This window comes from Drosophila melanogaster, chromosome 3R (assembly GCF_000001215.4).
Source record: "Drosophila melanogaster chromosome 3R".
Classification (NCBI taxonomy): Eukaryota; Metazoa; Arthropoda; class Insecta; order Diptera; family Drosophilidae; genus Drosophila; species Drosophila melanogaster.
The window spans coordinates 9175066-9196521 of NT_033777.3; the positions used below are offsets into that span (position 1 = coordinate 9175066).

The 21456-nt window shown below is 38.9% G+C and overlaps 2 protein-coding genes across 6 annotated transcripts in view; one reads left to right on the forward strand and one right to left on the reverse strand.

The window, feature by feature from the left end:
* The window catches only part of pum (pumilio), a 171340-nt gene that overhangs the window by 108723 nt on the left and 41161 nt on the right, over positions 1-21456 (reverse strand). The window lies entirely within an intron of this gene.
* On the forward strand, positions 2452-4033 carry CG11997 (uncharacterized protein). Its single transcript, NM_141610.3, has 2 exons — positions 2452-2624; positions 2682-4033. Exons 1-2 carry the CDS (start codon positions 2497-2499, stop codon positions 3805-3807), a joined length of 1254 nt encoding a protein of 417 aa, NP_649867.1. The 5' UTR covers positions 2452-2496; the 3' UTR covers positions 3808-4033.

A 21456-nucleotide genomic window follows, 5' to 3' on the forward strand; every position in this document is an offset into this window, starting at 1 on the left:
CTCAAAGTTAAGGCCAAGGTCAGACTGGCAACATGTTGCCAAGCTTACACTTCTAGTTGCTAATTTCAAGACAAGACAAAGAAACTTTATTAAAAACGGGTAATCATATTAAATGTTTAAATATATATCATTTCTATTTTACTTAAAATTTATCTCTAACATTATAAAGAAGAAGGGGGAATGAAAACCACAGCTCTTTTGCAGCCTGCTTTGAGCTAATAGAAAATCTAGTAACCCCCGACATAAAAAGATATCCTAAGGTCAAGAGTTGCCACTTCGTGAAGTTGCTGGTAGCATTAACAACAACATCTATGGCCACACACACACATGTTAATGGTTGTAGAGGATGAAAAATAAAGAATCAACACTCCATCCAATGCCGGAAAAACTTTGGCTTAGACCAAAAACCACTTAAAAAAAGGTCAGCCAAAAGTCGCAACACACACTTTTCTACACAATGCTTGCGCAAGTAGAGAATGAGAGGTAGCTGAACATGGTTGCCCCATCCCAAACCAATTAACATGCTTCTCCTTGGGTTGTAATAAAGAAACTCCACCGCCCACTCTTTCAGATTCTTAAGCACTACCGGATTTTATACGATTTGCCCCAGCCCTCCTTTTTTATAGAACTCTTCAAACTAATAATCATGACTTGTTAATCTTGACGCTGCTCTTTTTACTCACTTGCTAACTTTTTCGCGTTTTACACTAAATAGAATGGATGAGAATTGAAGAACGACTTAAGCTTAGCTTATTTTATAAGATTTTTGCTTAAATATATATTTTTAAGCTTTTTATAGATTTATACATATTCTTTTCTTATTCGGAATATGTTTTACATTTTTATAAAATATTCTTTATAATGGTGTATAGATTCACTGCTGACTATTATGCGTCACTTTTTCTAAAAGTTCTAAGCTGCTTGGATTTAACGGTGGATGATTGTGATTTTTGTTGCTGGGTGTTAGGTTCTTACTACCGACGGATGCTGTAGTTATTTTCCCCACTTATTTGTGGCTGACTTTTTCACGCATTATCGTCATTATCATCATCATTGCGAGAGACGATTACCCGAATGCCGCCAACTATTATGGATGATGTAAGTGCAAAAAGCCATTGAACGCTTATTATTTTTTCACCTCTCTTTCAGATAGATTTTTTTCTGACTTTACTTCACTTAGCCAATAAACGCGGAGCAATAAACTTTGAACAGACTGTGGCTAGACATCAACCTAGAGGAGAACCTTTCACTTTGGCTTGGCTTTCCCCAACTTAAATGTTAAATTCTAGCTAAGCAGCTTAAGACCATTTCGCTGGGAAAAGTTCGTGGTTATCCTTGAACGAAAAACACTTTCATTGACTCCTCGTTTTGGGGCTGCCAAAATGCGTTTTGTTGGCGTGGCAAATCCAGGCTAACAGAAGCGCAGGACACATCATTTTCCCCTCTTCTAAAATACGTCCCGCACTTTTCATCTGCAGTTAGTGGCTTGGAAGTTACTTGGCTGCATTTTCTGTTTAGCTGCGTTTAGCTTAGAAAGTATTTTTGGCACTTTACCAAGGTTAAGTAAGACTTTCCCCCACCAACGCACACAAAACAAAAGCCAAACTGAATCCGGTAAAAATAAGTGATAAAGCGTGGGGAGGAAAAGAGGTCATAAAAGTGGATCGTTGGTTGCTTAACATTCAATTCAAGGACTTCATGGTATAAGTCGTTAAAGTGCCGAATAACTATCTCGGGACAGTGTAAGAACAACCTTTAAGAAATTGCATTATTTCGCAAACTTAAATGAGCTGGATTTTGGCATGAAAAATGTATAATGTTCTTTATTTTATCATATGAAAGACTGGTTTTCTTTTCTTTTCTATTTGAGCATTTTTCCGGCTTCATAAAAAGTCAAACCACACAAGGAAAAGACCGAATGAGACAGACAGAAAGAGATGGCAAACAACCAAAAAAAAAAAGAGACAGCATAAACGAAATGAAGTCAGCGAGCAAAGTGCGTAAACAAAAACAAACAGCTGCAAACTGAAATTGAAAACGTTACGCATGCGCGCCGCTTCACCAACCGAATTTGACTGGGGCTTTCCATGGAAATCCGCATGTACTCCACTTTTTTTTTGCCTTTTACCATGTCTGTGTCGCTTGACTTTCAAACCTATCGAATATCAAAGATAGAGAGAGAGCAAGAGAGATATTGAAGGAAGCCAGTGAGAGACAGCCTCACAAAATTGGAAGCTGCAAGGCTGGCAAATGAAAATCGCAATTGGAAACGTGAGGTTAAGATGCACCGCCCCTTTGCATCCCATCAAGTCATCACCTCATCACCCCCAACCATCCACATTCAACATCCACGCATCTTTTCCGTTCAGTGAGCATCGCATCCGCTGCCGATGAAATTGAATCTGCTCCGCCAGCAAGGCAATAAAAGTGGGCGACAAACCAGGGAGATGCGTCACAAGTCGGTCGACAGCCAGCGCACACATAAGTTATGGAGCCATGGATCTGTATATCCTGAATCAGCACTCGTCCAGCTTTCCCAGGATCGCCATCTGGGCCACATGTGGCCTGTTGCTATTAAGCTACCAAGGATGTCAAGCGATACCTGGCGGAAGCAGCGGAGAGCGGTAGGTTATAGAACGGATGCTAAAGGATATATTTTTCAAGGTTGTAATCCCGCCTAGCGTCCACATACGTCTCCATATGCCGGAGGTGGTGCGTCAGCATACGCATTTCCACAATGTCTACAAGTTACCGAGGAAAGTTCACCCAGTTCCAGCGCCACCACCCACAACGATTGCATCAATGCATCCGCATTTCGTGGGAAAACCCCATGTTCAACTTTTGGGCTATACAACGGCAGTGGGAAATTCGGGACCAATGGCTTCCAATATAATGCAGTTGATGGGAACGGCGACCACGCCCACTATGATGGCAACGCCAACCAATTTAATGCCCAACTATGGTCCGGCATTATTCGATAATTACAATCAGGAGTCGGCTTTGAGTGCCACAACTACCACAACGACAATGAGACCTCAGATCTTGAAAGCCTCCAAGCAGCAACAATTGCTGCAACAAATTTTCACACCTCAAATAAATGGAGATGAGGATACCTCAGCGGAGGATAATCAAGTGGAGAGCAACTCATTACTCAATAATAATTTCCTTGAGGCACTGCAAAGGGAATATTTTGCAAAGTTCGGCGGACGACGCAAACGCAAAAAATCAAGTTCAAAGTTAAGGAATCCCAACAAGGAATATTTGAATAGCTATAGAAATAAGCCCTACTACTATCAGGATGAGGATTTGTCCGAGAACTTTGAAGATTATCCAGAAGAACAGCCACATCATGAGGATTACGAGGAAGTGATGGTGATGAGTGGTCCCCATAAATATGGACGTTATTATCCATCAGAATCGGAGGAAACAGATCAGGATCACGCACATGGTTATGATAGTGCTGTGGCCTTCAGTGGTCAGGATAATAGCATTTCATCCTCCATGCCAACAATGGAGGAATTTCTTCATGATGCAAACAACCCGGCATCTGGTTATGGTGTAGGTGGAAACTTTGAACCTTACAGCAACTCAAATGATATGTATTCCCAACCCTGGCAGCCATCCTCAACGAGTGCCACAATGAGCAATAGTTGGTCGAGACCCACTGCCAATTCCTTTAACAATTCCTCAAAAGGGCCAAAATCAAGACCTGCAATATCAAGGGGTCGAACTAAAGTTCGGTATGTCAAGTTGATCACTAGGAAAAAACGCAAAAGTCACATTCGTACAAAAAGATATCGACCATAATCTGAGATGGCATTTGTAAAAGGGTAAATGACTCACTCTTTTATAGTTTATTTTAATTATTTATAAATGATACCAAAAATTTACCATGTGGCCTGATTTTCAAACGTTAAACAGTTGATAGAGTATCTTATTTCTTAAAATTTAAAACTATTTAAGTCTTACCCCTTATATATAATCTTTAATATCATCAATTGATTTGCGGCTCTTACCTGAAATGAGAAATAATAAAAGATTGTTAATTAAAAAAACATTCAAGTACAAAGGAGTATACTTAAAAGCAAGTTTAGATGCTATTATTGTCAAAACTGCAATACAAGGCAAGTTAATTATAAATAAGTAATAGAGAAATGGCCTCCTTTCACAGGCTTCTTTGATTTCCGTTCTGCGGGCTTTCTGGCCAAAACAAACTCTCATTAGATGCGCACACAAGTCGTAATGGAAGCGAACTGAGGGAACGGCAAACTACCCTATAAACAGAAACCAGAAACCGATCCACCATCCTATCCTGTGTCACTTCCCCATCCGAAGCAAATAAAGTGTACAATTAAATGGCCAGTTGACGGGCAAAAAGGGATTCGGGCGGGCTGAGCAAATAATAAGTACAAATGCTAATAAAATTCAATTAAAGGCCACAAAATTACAATAAAAGTGGGACCCAGGAAGGAAACTAACTCTGCCTTTTGGACAAAGTCGAAGAGGGTATCTCGGCTCATGAAAAGTCGAAATTAATGACTCATTTGGTCAAATTGAAGTCGTAAACTAGAAAAGCAGCGTAAGAAAGAGAAATTCAGGTCTTCTCTTATTACTCATCCTGAGTATACGTATGAATTCAAACGAATATATAATACCTCTTATTAAAACCAGGCCAATAAAAAAAGAAACATACATTGTTCATTAAATATTTTTAAATACTCATGATGATGAAGAATTATATATTATATTTAAAATCAATATAGCCTTGTATTCAACAACTACTGGGTACATATTTAATATGCATAGTTTATGCAAAGAATCCAAATGTGTGATAGTATACAGATAGAATGATATGTAGGCATGACTTAGTGCTTACTAAGCTTCAGTGCTTTGCTGCTATTTCGCCATCTTAATTTCGTGCTGGTCATATTTTTATTTAATTTGGGCTATAAATGAGTGAAAGTGTGATGTAAAAACATTTTCTGAATTCCTTGGGGAGCAACGAAATTAAAAGCGTGTAAAGACTTTTATTCTTCGGCACCACAGCAGAGAAATTAGAGCAAGGATGTTCGCAGGACATTTTTGGGGGTCACTGAAGCACATAAAGTGTTGATGTGCCAACCATATGACATTTATTGTTTAGCTAAATGTCTTTCACTGCTTTTTTTTGGGGGGTTTGTGGAAGGCGCCATGTTTATTGCCCCCCTCGCAGATGGCATTGTAAAAGGGGAAGGGACATGGCAACAAGTAAAGCAGCTTTCACCACTTTTCCTCCCGCTTCCACGAGAAATTTATGTGGCGCTGGTTTTGGTCTGATGTCATAATATATAAATTTATCTGCGATTAAAGTCGTTCGCGTTGAGCCTGTGAAATGATCAATGGCTTTGTTATATGGCCAAAAATAAATGGTTGACAAAGGTCATGGGGGAAAATTTGGTAGAAATATGTATATAGAGGGCTTTAAAAAATGACATTTTTGTTATGCAAAAACTAATTTTGATATATTAACTTTAATTTTGTGTATTTATTTATATATTATTTATGTATTTATTTGATTATTATATTATTTTTATTTGGATTACTACATATATATATAAATTACTACATATATTGATATTAAATTTCCATTCACATTGCCCGCACTTAAATCCTGAACAATCATCGCCATTTTACGGTGTGTTTTTCTTTTACAAAACATTTTTATTTCCCATTGACGTAATTGATTTTCTTGATATAATGGATAGCGGACCCGCCGAATGACCAATATTCTACAATTTCCGATCCGTCTGCCAGAAATGACAACTTTATCTGGCCACAAACACACAGAATAAAAGGAAAATTTTCCATTTCCTTTTCGGTTTTACTGAACGCGACATAAAAATGGCACCACAACAAAAAGGTTGGAGCACCATATTGATATCTGGTCGGGAAAACTCCTATACATCCCCCAATTCAACCCAATTTAACACTGAAATCAACATCAACTTTATAAGCCTAATAAAAGTTTTATATTTTCTTTCGCACATGCGGCATAATAATCGTTTACATGGAAAAAATTAATTTTCCAATAAGACATGGAAAAGCATTTTGGGAAGTGGGAAAAATAAACAGATAGATTTTATCTATCTGCTAGAGCTGCTAGAGTCAAATACAAAGAAAATCATGTGTCATGGACGAGAGAAAAGAAAACTTTTCTGGCCTGGCAAATTTTAAGACAAATGACTCGAAATCTTCTATCCAAACTCATTCATTAATTTAATTAATTTGTGGCAATTAAATATGGTTGCACAAGGGCGAATTTGGCACAGTCATCTCATCATCCACTCAATGGGACAGTCATTTGTCGGATATAAGCAAACTCAAGCATATTGCCATATATTCCACTCGCATGTTCATCAATTCCCCAGGGAAACTGTGGGGCGAGTTTCAGCACTTTTCTCCATTTTCTGGGTGTGGTCTAGGGACTTCAGAGCTCGCAGGACACGGCTAAAATGGGTTAAGTGCCGGCGATAAACACATTCGCAGTTCGAGGGGAAAAAGGTGAAGAACGGAGCAGTCAACACCCACTAAACCGAACCCTGCGTATGCCACAAAATTGTATTGTCATGCCACGCCCCCCTATGCTCAACAGCTTTTCCACCCATGAAAAAGATCAAGGGATTCGCAGTTTACACTAATAGGTGTAGTTTATAGTGTTAAAATAGTAAAGAGGCTTCTACGAATTTTCCCATAAGCTTGCAACTAAATGAACACAAGGAATCAATAGTGCAAAGTCGCGATTATTGCAATTCAAATTAAGGCTTAGTCCTCTTAAGCCACTTATTTTGTGATTAATTTAATTCCCTTAAAGTGCATTCCGCATGACATCACCCTTTTTTTTCGTTTGTGCGTGTTGTGCAACGTGTATCAACCTCTCGAACTGACTTAATTTGCATGAAAGTCGAACGACGACTCACTGCCGACTTTTCCAGCAACAGATGCAATCCATGTAATCATCCGACAAACCGCTGGACAATAAAGCAATTTAATTAAAATGAAAAGTTCTACCCAGCAATGGCTGTTAGGGGGTGGGGAGGGAAATGAAATACTCGGGGGCATTGCGACGAATGTATTACAAAATGCTAATTAAATGGCAGAGAAAATTGGGCCAAGCCTCTCTCTTGGTAATGGAAACTAAGCTAATCACACCCCAAAGATGGGGGAGGGGGGGAGGGTAATGTGTGGAGTGAAGCGGGAGGTCGATTCCATTGAGGATTGTGCAATGTAAAAATAAAAATTACAAATTCCTTTCGCTTATTTGTGACAATTAAGTGCAAATTACACATTCTGTGTCACACTTGTAAGCTATTGCAAACACCCGCACAACTGAACGCACTCTTATTTTACACTAGTCAACAAAGAATGTGAATGTATAATAAATGCTACATTTTTCCAGAGGATTTGCTGCACTCTTCAAAGAAAGCATTGAAGTTGACATATTGATGATAACAATTAAACCGAATGAGCGTCCCCTCTGCGGTTTCCTCGCCAGAAACCTCAAAACAGATGGAGCACTGCTGCAGACCCACATATGATGATGATGATAGTGATGGTGATAATGGTGACGACGTCTGCTTGGCCGGAAAAATATAAATAAAATGCGTGTGTGTGTGTGTGCGTGTATCCGCTGCAGTGACAGTTGCAACAACAGTATGCTGATTATGATTATCACTCGCAAAACCCTCATATCACTGCCAGCTAACCATCCCCACCACCACCACCACCATTCAGAACCATAGATCCCTCGTGGTCCATCATATCTGGGCATGGTTTTCTCTCGGTCCGGACAGCTGTGATTACAACTTTTCTGTTTATGTTTTGCAATTGTGCCGCTCTATATATGTGAATATGTGGAATGAGTTTCTGTCCGTTTTTGACAGTTATGATAGAGAATATTGTGTTTTTGTGTGTGTGTGTGTTTGTATGCCGTATGCCAGAGGGCAAGGCACTTTAAATGTGACGCACACAAAAACAGTTGCAATCTCTAAAATTGAAATGCAGTCAGGCGAGAAGCGGCAAACACAAAAGAACCGAACCGGGACATGATATTACAGTTAGCAAAGTAGCCAAATATGTGGCATAACCTGAGGATATTGTGGATTAAAGGTTCAGAAACGGGCAGCCTCACTTATTAAACGCAATAATTTATATACATTTAAGCTCCCTCTACCTTTCCAATTTTAATAAACCAACAAGAAAAGGGCATGTCAATCTTTTATCTCATGTATGGCATACTTTATTCCATAACTGAGGAATGTCCTTTATCACACACAAGCGATACATTGTGTTCGGTAGCATTGTCAATGCATTTTCAACATTTCATAAAAGTTGACAACGCTTGACCCCCACAACAGATCCAATGGATGGCGCATGTAGCACACCCAACTCAGACAACAACAAAAAAAAAACAATAAATAAAAACATTTCCAAGAACCTTGAAGTATTGTTTACGCAAAAACGAAAGATAGTGGGCTCTGGTTGTGGTGTTAAAGTTTTCGTACAAGAAAAATAGTGTAAAAATCAAGTGAAAACAACTGGCAGGAAAATAAAACTAAAAGTAAATTGTATTTCACATGTGCATTGCCCACTCTTAAAAGGCGAAAGGTATATGAAACACAAGCTGCCAACGCCCCAACAATGCAGAAATGGGAAAGGATAGGGAAAAGGTGAAGGGTAACGGAAGAGGTCACCAGAAGAGGCCTGCGTTCAAGTGCCCTATCCATATATCATCCGGCCGAAGGAGAACTGTATTTTTTATTTTATATATACATATATATATTTCAGCTGTGGCTTCGGCAACAACTTGTCCTTGAAGCGTTCGTTCGACCGTTCGGACAGCAGCGTGAAAAACAGAGGAAAACTTTTGTCATCCGCAGGACGAAGGACCAAGGGCGGAAAATTGAAAAATATGCACGGGTGGGGAAAAAACTTTTCCATCATCACACACTGGCAATGTGCAATGTGGAATTCGTTTGGCGGTTAAGCTAACAGAGCGCCATAAAATAGTTATGACTATAACTATGTCAAGTGCAGCCCAAGCTGAAAGTTAAATATTTAAAGGACCTTCTTTTTGGGTGTGTAAAGTTGAAACAAATGTTGGTATTCTTAAAATACCATCACAAAAAACCATAAATTTTTCATATTATTTTTACTACCACGCATTTTGTTTAAAAACTAATTAAATGAATATAATAGATACCAATCTTTCAATTAGATAAATGCCTCTAAATTTAAGGACCATAGAATGTAAATGATCTTGGGGCAATTATCCAAACATGCTCGCAAAACTATCCCCCCAAAAGAAAAGTTTAGCCAGCCCTTTAAAGTATGCAACGGCAAATGAAGTTCACTTTTTCGGCTGATGTGGAATGCGAGGCGTTTTCGGGGGGCGCAGTAGGTGGGTTTATCAACACTTCCGCACGACGGTGCGCATACAAAAGCTGCAGAATTTACGCTGAATAACTGGCATAAGGACATAGATACACATACTCGCACACACACATACACACATGCATGCAGGGATGCATGCAGGCAGGCATATCCTGCTACTTTGCAGGACATTGTTTGCGCTTTGATAACGCACACATACACACCAATACAAATTCGCTGTCATTACTACTATGAAAATTGCACATGCCATGGTTTTGTGTTTGACTAGAGCGAGATGGCTAGAGTTAGCGAGCGAGAGGGGGATAGTGCGAAAGAAGCTGGCTTTGCTGACGCTGCAGACAGCAACAGCCGCCATTCCTCTGGCCACGCCCCCTTCCCAGCCATCCGCCCCCTTTTATCCACTATGTGGAACAGCCAACAGTCAAAACTATTTTTCGCTTGGCATTTCAAGCATCTTATGGTTTTATTTCGACAAAAATTCGCCCCTTAAATGCGCTCAGAATAGTCCTTGCATGCCAGGACACAAATGTCCGAACACTGAGAAAAACGTGTTTAAAAGATCTTTCATATCGATAGCACAAACAATTGTGTTTCGGGAAACTGTTACAGATTTTTAAGAAATACAGTTAAATTAAACTTTCCGTTCTAACTACTAAATAGAAATGCTAAATTTCTCTATGTGTAAACATCCACTCATCCACCCAGCGACACACAGACAAAGTCCAGAGTTTTAGCCACCAACTGGTCATGGTAAAGCCATGATGATGATAGCTTCCGTTTCGTTCTGCTTGCACTCCTTCCACTTCCGTTTCCCTCCCAATTCATTCCGCCCCATTCCATTCCACTTCGTTTCGATTCGTTTGCCATTTGCCTTGGCCATCTGCTGGGTGTTAATTCATTGTCATGTCCTTTTCATTACGCATACTTTCGCAGGCGTGGCTTTTTTCGGTCCACGCTGGCAAAATGGGAATAAGTGTGAAAATATTTGCAAAAATTATCTCAAAAATTAAAAGCTAATGAAGGGAACCGTATGTCAGGAAATTTGGGTTAAACTTTCATAAAAGCCAACCTATTCATATCTCATGTCTCGCACTTAGCAAAGCCTATTACAAAGTGTTTCAACATAAAGGCCCCACGATGTAAATAAAATCCCCTTTGCCACCCTTTTAGGCCGACCATGAATCACCAGGCGAGCAAATAGAACGTGAAATGAAATTAAAAGAGCAAATTACGCTTTTCAAAACTTGAACAAATAAATATAAATATCAAAGCGGCGACACAACGAAGCAGGACACGAGAGGACAGCATGGAGTAGGTAGGGGGGGCGGGGGTCAGAAGGATAAAATATCTACAACTTCCGCTGGGAGAGGGGCCAACGATAAGCTGATGGGGCGGGGGAAGCGCTTGTCTTCTAAGCCCTCCTTGTCCTTGTACCACTTAAAGCTCTCATCCGGCTCTCCTTTCATTAATATTTCACAGCGAAAACAGCAATGAGAAGAATTCTAAGCCCATAGAAAGAACAAGGATTTAGCAGCTAAACCTCGTTGGTCTTCTGCCTCCTTTTTGCCCTTCCTGCCGCCAACCCCAATTAAAATCAGATTAAAGTTGCGCTAATTTATGCGACCACACGGCGACAAAACAAAGCGAAATCCTCACAGGCAACAGAACCGGATGTGAAACCGGTTGATGGAAGTTCAGGACTTCTGGAGGTCGGAAAATCCAGAGGTGGATAGGGCCTGCCGTCAGTGGTATCAAAAATGAAAATTCCTCTTAGCTGGCTGCTTTGGTCTAAGCTAAAATTGCATGGCAGCAATAAAGTTTTTCCACAGTACCTCGCATTCCTTTTCACTCTTGCCTTTTGTACGTCATCGTTTCAGTTGTTGTGTATGCCAATTTGTTTTGTGGTTTTCTAGATTTTCTTAAATTACCTTTTGCAATCAGAAGTGAAAGAAGCTAAGGCAGCAAGTAACTTCTCTTCTTTGATTTACTTATACATTTAACTATCTTTTTTTTTCAGTTAAACTTTATCTGTAATAATCACCAATATCCACCACTTGTTCCAAACTTGTTCATTTGTGGAAATTACCCCAAAAGGATATTTTAAGTAAAATCTATATACCATTGTTATCCAAATATTCCATTGATGAGAACGTGTCGTATGCAAATACCCACAGGTGACCCAAGCAATACAAACAAATCAAACAAAGCCATTCAACAACAAAGCAAGGGAAGTTGTGTAGAATAGGAGTGTTGTATTTAGGGATAATGTGGTTATTTTGGAGCAAAATCTAGAAACAAAAGCTATAAACCTTTTCATCAACCATTTGGCCGGTCAGTAGTTCAAATATTTCTACATACGGTTCTATTATGAAATATCTAATTTTGTTTTTTGATTTTTGAATGTTTCGAAAAGAAAACATAGAAAATCAATCAATATCAAGCCGAGCTTTACAAACCAGCGTATGCTTTATAAAATCCAGAACCAGCAGGAACTAAAACAATATACATCCACCTCATGTGCTAATACATCCACAAAAAGTAAAGACAACACACATTTTAGCCAGTCAGCAAAAACAAAAAAGCAATCGTTATAAAATCTCGTAAACTAAATTCGCCGCACACTTGACTAGACCGAAAGTGAAAATGCCATCATAATTTGCCGTGGCAAGCCAGGAAAATTGTTGCTGTGGCTGCAGGATTTTCCGTTTGGGAAAACCGAAATCCTCCTGTTGCTCCCATCTTCTGTTATCCTTACTGTTGGCCATTGTTGGAGCGTCTGGACTGGCAAAAACACATGGCAAACAATTCAATTTAATTAAGAGTTTGGCCCCCCCTCACAATTTTCAGCCATAACCACGAAAGTCTGAAACTGAGACTCGGAAAATGGAGAAGACAGATTTTTTGTGTGGCGCCCCAAAAAAGGAAAAGAAAGATTGTCATTGCTGCTGCTGTTCTTGTTGCATCCATCACGGCTAAAAAGTTTGTTTGCCAAGTCTGGCTGAAATCTTTTCTATTTTTTTTTTTTTTTTTTTTCAATTGGTTTTGTGTATTTAATTGAGCACATTGTTGTCTGGTTACTAGGGCTGTTGTTGTTGTTGTTGTTATTGTTGTTATTTCGGCTGTATGTGATTCATGCATCCGGCATTTGCAGCATGTTTTGGAATTAATGTGACATTTTTGCTGATTCTTGGTTTAGTTTGGCGTTTTACTTTTACGTTCTGCCCTTTGACAGTTTCTAATTCATGGCAATCAGCAATGCAAAGCCACAAAACTGGCCAAATGCTAATCCGAAGAAAGAAAATTGAAAGCAATTTATCGAATTCAAAGCAGCCATCCGCAGTAAAATGTAAATAAATGTCGAGACAGAAGAAGACGACGGATGCTGGGCGATGATATAAATTCAGCTGGCAAGTGCAGATTCCGGGCAATTATTTACTGTAAATGTATATTGTTTATTAAAAGTAAAGCACATGTGGGACCGAAGGGGAGAAAATGCCCAAGTGCTGCTTAAGCAGCAAAACAAACATAACACTTGCCACTCGGGAGATGCAAACTTGCATTCAGGGATTTGGCTGAAACACACAAAAACAAACACACACGCATGGAAAATATTTAACTGGAAATAGTCCTGTTCCTCTTGTTGCTTAAATGATTTTCAAATGCCACTCGAAATCGTCTGTGTCTGAGCTGCAGCAAAACCGGATTTCATAATAATTAATTGGCTCTATATTTACACATGTGTAACACAATATTGCACACTACGGCGGCGTTCAGTTTCCATTCCCCCCAAAAAACATTTATTGCCATTTAAGAATTTTACTTGTTTAGGTTTATTAAGTGCCAATGGCAAAGTTGCAAGAGTTTATTTCGACTTAAGGATGCAATGCACAAAACTGGCGAAGGACAAGGATCCAATGGAAACATTGCACCGAGTGTATTTTCAAAATATATTTTGCAAAAAGTTTTGATTGTTTATGATTGAGCATAAATCTCACATGAGATCCTAGACTGGATTAAATGAGAGGCACGTAGTTGCAGCTGTATAAAGCCAGACACTTTATGATGTCGATAAATCAGCTGCAGGTAATACCACGATTCCACAAAGGAAAAGTGTGGGAACTTATAAAAGACATAATTTTACTGTCATTCAATCAAATTGTAATAATTGTCAAATAATCATAACTGTTATCATAAAATTATGAGTTTGCAGCTTGGTAATCTGCATAATATCTAACTTAATTTAAATTATAAATCGTTTAAGATTAATATGTTTTTATAAAAGTATAGTTGCCCATTTGCCAAGTGGCGCAATTTTAAAATTAGCAGGAAAGTAAGCCGATTGCCGTCTTTTATACCTTTTTTTGCCCTAACCGATTTTGTTTGGTTTTCAGTTGAGAATCTTCCCAAATTCCGGCCAACATGAACAAATTTTGTGTTCATTTTAAAAACGGTTTTGTAGTGCAACTAATCTGAATGGTTTCTCTCTGGTTTTCCCCTAAGTCAATTCATAATTCAATTTTACTAATACGATATTGAGCACATTTTTGTGTGTGTGCAGACTCATGCGTAAATTTTATTGCAAAATTTAATTGGTTGGTTTTGGTTTTTTGGGTCTGGCTAATAGACATGAACATGAATACACATACGATGGCGTTTTAATTGAGTTTTTGAGCTGCAACTAGCTTCTGTTTTCCTCGATTTTCCATCCTCTCCTTCACCCCTCTCATCCGAAACTCTGACCTTTATCCCACTGGGCAAGCAATATGGCAAGTGCAGAAGGCCAAGCACAAGACTGAATGAGTGGCTCAATTCTTGGCATCAGCTTGCCCCATCCGTCCGTGTTGATTGTTAGCACAGTCATATCACGCATACGCAGTGTGGGCCTGCCCAGGCCAGGCACAGGTGGCGAAATTGCCCAAATTCAATGGTAATCCAAATCGAAGGTCTCGAATTTCCATTCCGAATTTGGGGGCAATTAAAAGCATAGACTTGAAGACAATACTTGCTTGCGAAGAGTAGTTAGGGAAATTATTTTATATGTATATTTGCGTTTATTTGATGGCTTACATATGCTTTGTGAATTCCTTTCCCTGTCAATGGCAAGCATTTAAATGTAAACTCTCTAAATTTATTGAATCCTGTTGAATCGTCTGCACAGCACAGGCACAGCACAGGACGATCGATAAAAATTGTTTTGAATGGCAAATAAAGCGACAATTCTGAATGGCTCAGCACACAAGGGCAAACAAAGGCAGAAAAAGGAGTCCGGCGCATAAAGAAACTGGAATATCCACCTAAAAAATGCAGTTAGAGGGAAACTGATCCATGGAGTTTTGGGAGCCAACATGGAGCCACAGAAGAAGAAAAAAACGGGAAAAAAATAAAACGAAATAATAGCCAGCGCCTGGCAGACTGACTGACAGTTAAAGCTAGTCCAACAAAACGCTACACTCCCTGCCACGCCGCCACACACCCACACATCTCCATTATTTATGCATCAATGGCTGCTATGACGACATGCGCTAAATTGAAACAGTACACAGAGGGGGAGCAGCCGGGGGGGGGGGGGGGGTGTCGAATGATGGCACAAGGACACAATGGCGCCAAACGACAACGACACACATGCAATGCGACGCCAGCAGCGCAGCGCAGGGTAGCAGCAACAGCACCCCAGGTAGCTAAATAAAAACTGTAGAAATATTGGCAAAATTGAAAGAAGTTAAAAAAGAGAGTGCGGCATAAAGCTGCCGGTGGGAGGGGTGCGAGCTATGGGAAAAGGGGCCAAATGGAAATGTGTAGTAGGCGGCGACGGCGACGCCGTCAGCGGACAAACACAAAAACTGCAGCACCAAGGGCTAACCATACCCTGTACTGTTAGGTTTTTAAAGGTATATTGGTACTTTGTCGCTGTATAAAAAAAATATTCTAGATTTTTTAAAGCACTTAAAACTTTTTAAATAACAATAAGCGTATTAATAAACATTGGCAAATTAAACAAAACAAATTCCCATTTCTTTTAAAGTTTATTTTCAAAGAGCTTAGAAACATTTTCAGGTCATATCATAGTCGAAAAAATTAACAGGCTCGTCTTCTTTTACTACACATCTACCGCTCTGCTTTTGCCACTTTTATTGTTTGTCTGGTGTTCTGCGAAACAAGCCACATAACTAAATAGTAGTCACCTATCCCCATTTATTTTTCCCCAACCGCTACTTTGGCCTTTGTCTGCCACCGCCGTCGCTGCCTCATAAAAACTGCAAACAAAACAGAAAAAAAATACACAAAAAAAGAAAAGAACTCCAAAGTCTCGTCGAGTCATTGAGCCAATTGAGTAAATTGTTTTATTGAAAGATTTTTCGTTGCTGTCCTTGTTGTTGTGGCCGTCGATGCTGTTATTCCAGAATTTTCATTTTGTTGCTACTGGCTATGTGTCGTCTATGGGCGTTGGACATTGCGATATATTTTAGCCATTTTTTTTTTTTTTTTTATTCATGCACAGCGCTCTTCTGTTGCTAATGGCACGTTGACATTTATGCATTTTTGATGGTTTCAATAAAAGAAACGGAAAACTAATATATATTTCAGAGCATTGTGGGACTATTTTAAGTTGAATGCTATTTAAATATATTTGTCAATCATCATTTAAACTGAACTTCGATTAGATCTTCATAAGGTTACGTTTTAAACCTATGTTAACTGCATGGATCTTTCGTAAACTTTTAGCTTGACTTTATACCATTCATTTCTTCTTTTGCGAACCAGAACTCAGATTTGTCTAGAACATTTCCACAAAAAGGTGTCACAGATGTGTCCTGCTGGATTTTCAGACAAACAAAAAAGAAAGCTAACAAACAAGTGACTGCAAACACCCCACACATGCATATAAACTCTAACTAAACTGAAAAATAAACCATTTAAACACAAATTGTATAGGGCTTAAAAGATAGAAAAATTATTTCTATATTTCCAAAATTTGAGGTTCCTCTTTGATTCAATTTAACAAGCACTTTGGGCCTCATTAGAAGCATTCCGCAGCCAGTTGCATTCCATATTTCAAATTCTATTTGGTGCATATGGAACATGTATGTGCTGAGTGCACTTCACAAATCAATAAAAACGTCAAAATCAAACATTTCGTCATTAGTTTTTGTGTGCTGGGCGCCCTCAATCCATAAAAGTGAATGCGAAAAAGCGACGGGCAGCGGGGGGCAACGATTTGTGCGAAAAATATTTTTGCATTTAGCTATTGTTGGTTGGCATTTCACCATGTTTTTTTTTTTTTTACGAAAACCCCCAGCCCCTCCCCGTTTTTTGTTTCCCAACCGCTGTACAAAAGCCAATTTCAGCATGTCGACGCCTATGACAATGCGAGGGGGTTTCGCAAAAAGGGTCTAAAAGGGGCCAAGGGGGGGGGGGGGGGGGTGACTGTCAACGGCAGAGAATTTGTGGGGCTTCAGCGGCAGGATGTCACATGTCCTGGCCGCCTGCTCCTGTCAACACACGCACACATCTACACTTACGCATACATATGCAACCCAAACGCACTACAATTCAAGCACAATGGGATCAATTATTTTGCGAGTGAGTGTGTGTATGCGTGTGTGGGTATTGTGCAATCAAAATGTGGCAGTGTGCGTGTGTGTGGGTTAGCAGCAGGAAGAGCTTTTGCGCCATAAGCAAAATGCCTAAAACTGTCAAGGGGCCGCTTTTGAGTGGTCAATCAAATGTTGTTTTGAAGGTTTCTGTGGTCTTGCCGTTTCGACAACTGCGTCATCGGAGCCATGGAGCCACTGTCAATTTGTTTGTATCGCGAGATTGCCGCCAATTTAACGTTGTCCTAAAACATTCCTGAGAAAAAGATATTGCAACATTACTAAAAAAAAAAGTGTATTGTAACTATATTTTGTATTTGATTGTTTCACCAAAATTTAATTATATTTGGTAATGTATTCCCTTTACATTCTAACTTGTTGATTCATCATTTTATACATTCTTTTTCACCCAGCTATCTGTCAATGTATCTGTGTCTAATCGACTATTTTTTTTAAATTAAAATCTAATTAAAACGATAGTTCATTTCATTTCATGTTTATTTTTCCAAATTTCATTGGCAATACCTAATTAAAAGCACAAAGATGATATTGGTCATGCACTTTGTTATTTTTCCGATTTTTTTCATCGCACAGAAATGCTTCTTGTAAATTAAACACGCACACAACATACAAAATTTTAATGAACTAAAATACATTTCTTTTTGACAACGTGCTAATCAATGTTGTCACTTGAAGGTTGTCTGGCTTGAAAGAGGACAAAATTGAGCGACAGCAGACCGCTGCGTATTGATGGATTGGCAAACAGGTAAATGCCTAATTTTATAATTGGCTTTTACTGCTGGGTGAAACTATATTTTAAATTAATTCTGTATGTCAACCAAAGACAGCACATTGAAAGGGGATTGAATGTATAGTCGTGTCCTCCGATTGAGAAATTTAAGCTTGAATAGATTAATTCCCAAAATCATAAAAGCAGAATAAGTCTTATGTTACAATTAACCTGAGGACATTGAATCAATTATCATTTCCCATAATTACTTGTAGTATCATTTGACACACGCTTCAGTTTCTCGGGAAATTAAAAATGAACTGAATGGTATATTTTGTGAATAATTTACCACATAAATTTCATTGGCCAGATACTCTCACAATTTATATATATATATATATATCTACAGTGCCGGCAGACGAAAACAGAAGGCCGCAAGATTATATTATCATTGAAATTTCATTAAAATTATTTTAACAAAATAATGACAACGAAACCAGTCGGTAGACAGAGCAGACAGTCCGTCCCTGCTGTTCAGTAGCAAAAGCTGGCGAAGCGTGCAAAATGCTATGCATAATTGATAGCAAACAGAAATCAATCAATCATAAAATGTCAACCTCTCCCAAAAACCTCTGCCCACCCAAAAACCCAAGAGGGAGGAATTGGGAATGGCGGTAAATGTGGCAAATAAATAGACAAGACAAAGGACATTTTGAATGCCTAATCATATAAGATGGAATTTAATTGAAATTCTTGTGACAAAAGCGGTAGCAGGCTGTAATTTGTGCCTCAAGAGTAGGATCGCTTTAAAATGTCGTTAAAGTAATATTAAAGCCATGAATCAATTGGTTTTAATGACAATTTAAAATATAACAATCACAACAGATGCCTAAATTAGTTATACCTTTTAATTCTGCACAAATTGCATGCAATTTTCGAATAATTTAATAAAAATGTATTATACACATTGCTAACTAAAAGCATTTGAAATGTGCATCTATAATGCACGCATGTTATAAATATTTTGCAGGCATCAATAAATATCGAATATATCATTATGGGGCACACAAATAATTCCGTTCAGCGGAGTGCAATTGCAAAATACTTCAACCAAAAAAAGTTTCAACTCACTCAAATTGAAAATAAAGAACATTCGAAATTTAATTAAATCGATTGCAAAGGAGTGCTGTGTAACCATTCGTTTTAATGATATTTAATATTGTCGGTATTTGTACGTCAAATGGAATGCAGAGACAGTTTTTAATACAAAGTGAGTGTACTTGTAATATAATATGAGCCTTATGAAATCAGGAATACATACGCAAGATAATATTTAATCAGTAGCATCTACTTAAGTTCGAATATCGTATTTTCTCAAAAATATAATAAATAGTGCGCTTTTAATGTTTCTTTGTAGCCTGATGGCTTGAAATGTAATTAAGCAATCCGTTTTTCACACGAATGGCTCATTTAATATCCAATGTTTAAAATGCACTTATTTTCCATATAATTTGTAGCGTTTTTTTTTTCATTGCAATTTATCATACAAAAATTTCAATGTTAATTAAATCGAATACCCAAATGAGCCACATTATTTCGCATAGCCACACGCACTCTGGCGGTTTCAATTTACAAGCGAACGTACATAAATTATTAATTATATTACAATTTTTTAATAAACCGGCTGCAGTTTATTAAACAAACAGCCTTCACTCCGTCGTCGTCGTCATCGTCGTCAGGGAAAAGTGCCTCTGTGAGCGGCAAATTGCCTGTCAATGAATTTCAACACGCCGTCCGTGAAGTATTCATCCTGGTAATTAAAGCGTTAAATGGAAAACAAAAGCAAACCGATCAAAAGTTTTGCCCCGGCCCAAAAATCTTTTAGTCATGGAAAACTTGTGCGGAGAACTAAAACTTTTGTGCCGTGAAGTTGGGAAATGGGAAATACATATACACTCAACAGCCGACAGACAGGCATTGCAATAATGAGTTGTAAGCGCCAGTTCACACAAAGGATTAACAACAATAGCTTCACGCATCTTCCATCGAAAAGTGCCCTCCTTCATTTATTCATTCACTGATGTATGCCGCGTTCATTACCCAAAGGATGCCCAATGAATGGTTAACAGTTCCGGCCAACAATGGGATTAAGATATTATCGGACAGGCGAGTCGAGAAGTGGAAATGCTGCTCGGGGATTACATTCATTTGGCCGATGAAATTGTTTTCGCAAAACTCTGTCGACTTTGAATCGATGATTAGACATTAGTTATATATTAAAATGTTTGGTAAACTTCATTACTTGCAGTTGCATAACATTTCCCTTCAATATAAATGCATTAGACTTAAGACCTGCTATTAAGAAGCACTCAGTGCAAGGCCAGTCTAATCAAGCAACTAAAATCTAATTCATCAATGGGTTAAATCCTCCACGCCGACATGCTTTATTACTCGCACACAAAATGTATGGAAAGGTATTGAATGGACTGAGGAAGGGAGGTGTTTTGGGTATAGCATAAACTTTAGCCCAACAACTTCATTTAACAAGAAACCCAACAGACAGACGTGAATTGGGGGGGAATGGGGGAAATGGGCTCGCAAATCTCGACGAAAATCCAACGTGAAGCGGAGGGAAACCGCAACACAAAAAGACTTAAATGGGTTTAGCCCAGCTTTTGTATGTGCAATCACCAGAAAGCCAGAAAAGGGATCACAGCCAAAACAGTAGAGACTAGAGACCCGACCCTTCACCCAACTGAACTCTGAACTCATTTTCACATCATCTTTGGTTTTCCCTGTCAGGACAAATGTCAAAGATTTTCAAATGTTTGACGAGGGCCAAAAACCTTTATTGATAATTGTAAGACAACAATTTTGTTGTATTTTTTTTTCTTTTCTTTTTTTTGTCTGCGGTTTCAGATTGTTTTTGAAATGCATTAAGGGGCACAAACATCACCTGCGACCAGAGTGGCTTATTAAAATTATACCCAGCATCGACAAATCCAATTTAGCAATCGAATGAAGCTGCCGGATCCTTTGCACTGCTTGTTTATTATTTTACTTTTTTTTTACAGAAAGAAAGAAAGTTTCTAATAGTGAAACACTTTGGCCTTGCTTTGGCCATCACACAAAAGTTTGTTGTTAGCCACCGTGCCATGGAAACATCTTTCTCTGAGCCACTTAAGTGCAGCGCAAACAAACTTATGCCCACACACCGCCCTCTATCGGTGAAGAAAAGAAAGATATTGCTGTGCAAGTTGGCCGGGGGGTTTCCGTTTTCAGTTTCAGTTTGCTCGCGTTGGGTGTAGTAAAAGTTTTTAATAATAACCGCAATACAAGAATATAAACATTTATATTACTGCTTCATAATGCGGTCGTTCGCGATGGGGAAAAGTGTGTGTGTGGGATGAACGTGGAAAACCAGCTGCTGAACGAAGAAGGATCCTGCCCGGATCCTCATGGCGTATGAGCAATGCGCTTTCTTGTAAGTATTATTTTACTTTGAGCTTTGCTTTTGCCAGGCATGTAAAAAGATTGAAGGTTAACATGCATGTGCCGAGAGAAAAGCGGGTAGGGGAAAAACCGGAGGCGAAGAAAAGCCGGGACCAACAGCAAACAGCAGCAGGTGCAGATGCCATAAATGTAAAGTTTCCATTCGGTTTTCAGTGGGTTAAGAAAGCGGAGAGCTAAGGTGGTTCAAGCCCC

Bases quoted from the DNA above. Each gene is read 5' to 3' on its own strand.
- CG11997 (NM_141610.3), top strand. From the start codon at position 2,497: ATGGATCTGTATATCCTGAATCAGCACTCGTCCAGCTTTCCCAGGATC. The intron at 2,625-2,681 runs GTAGGTTATAGA...AATCCCGCCTAG, and splicing joins GGCGGAAGCAGCGGAGAGCG to CGTCCACATACGTCTCCATA.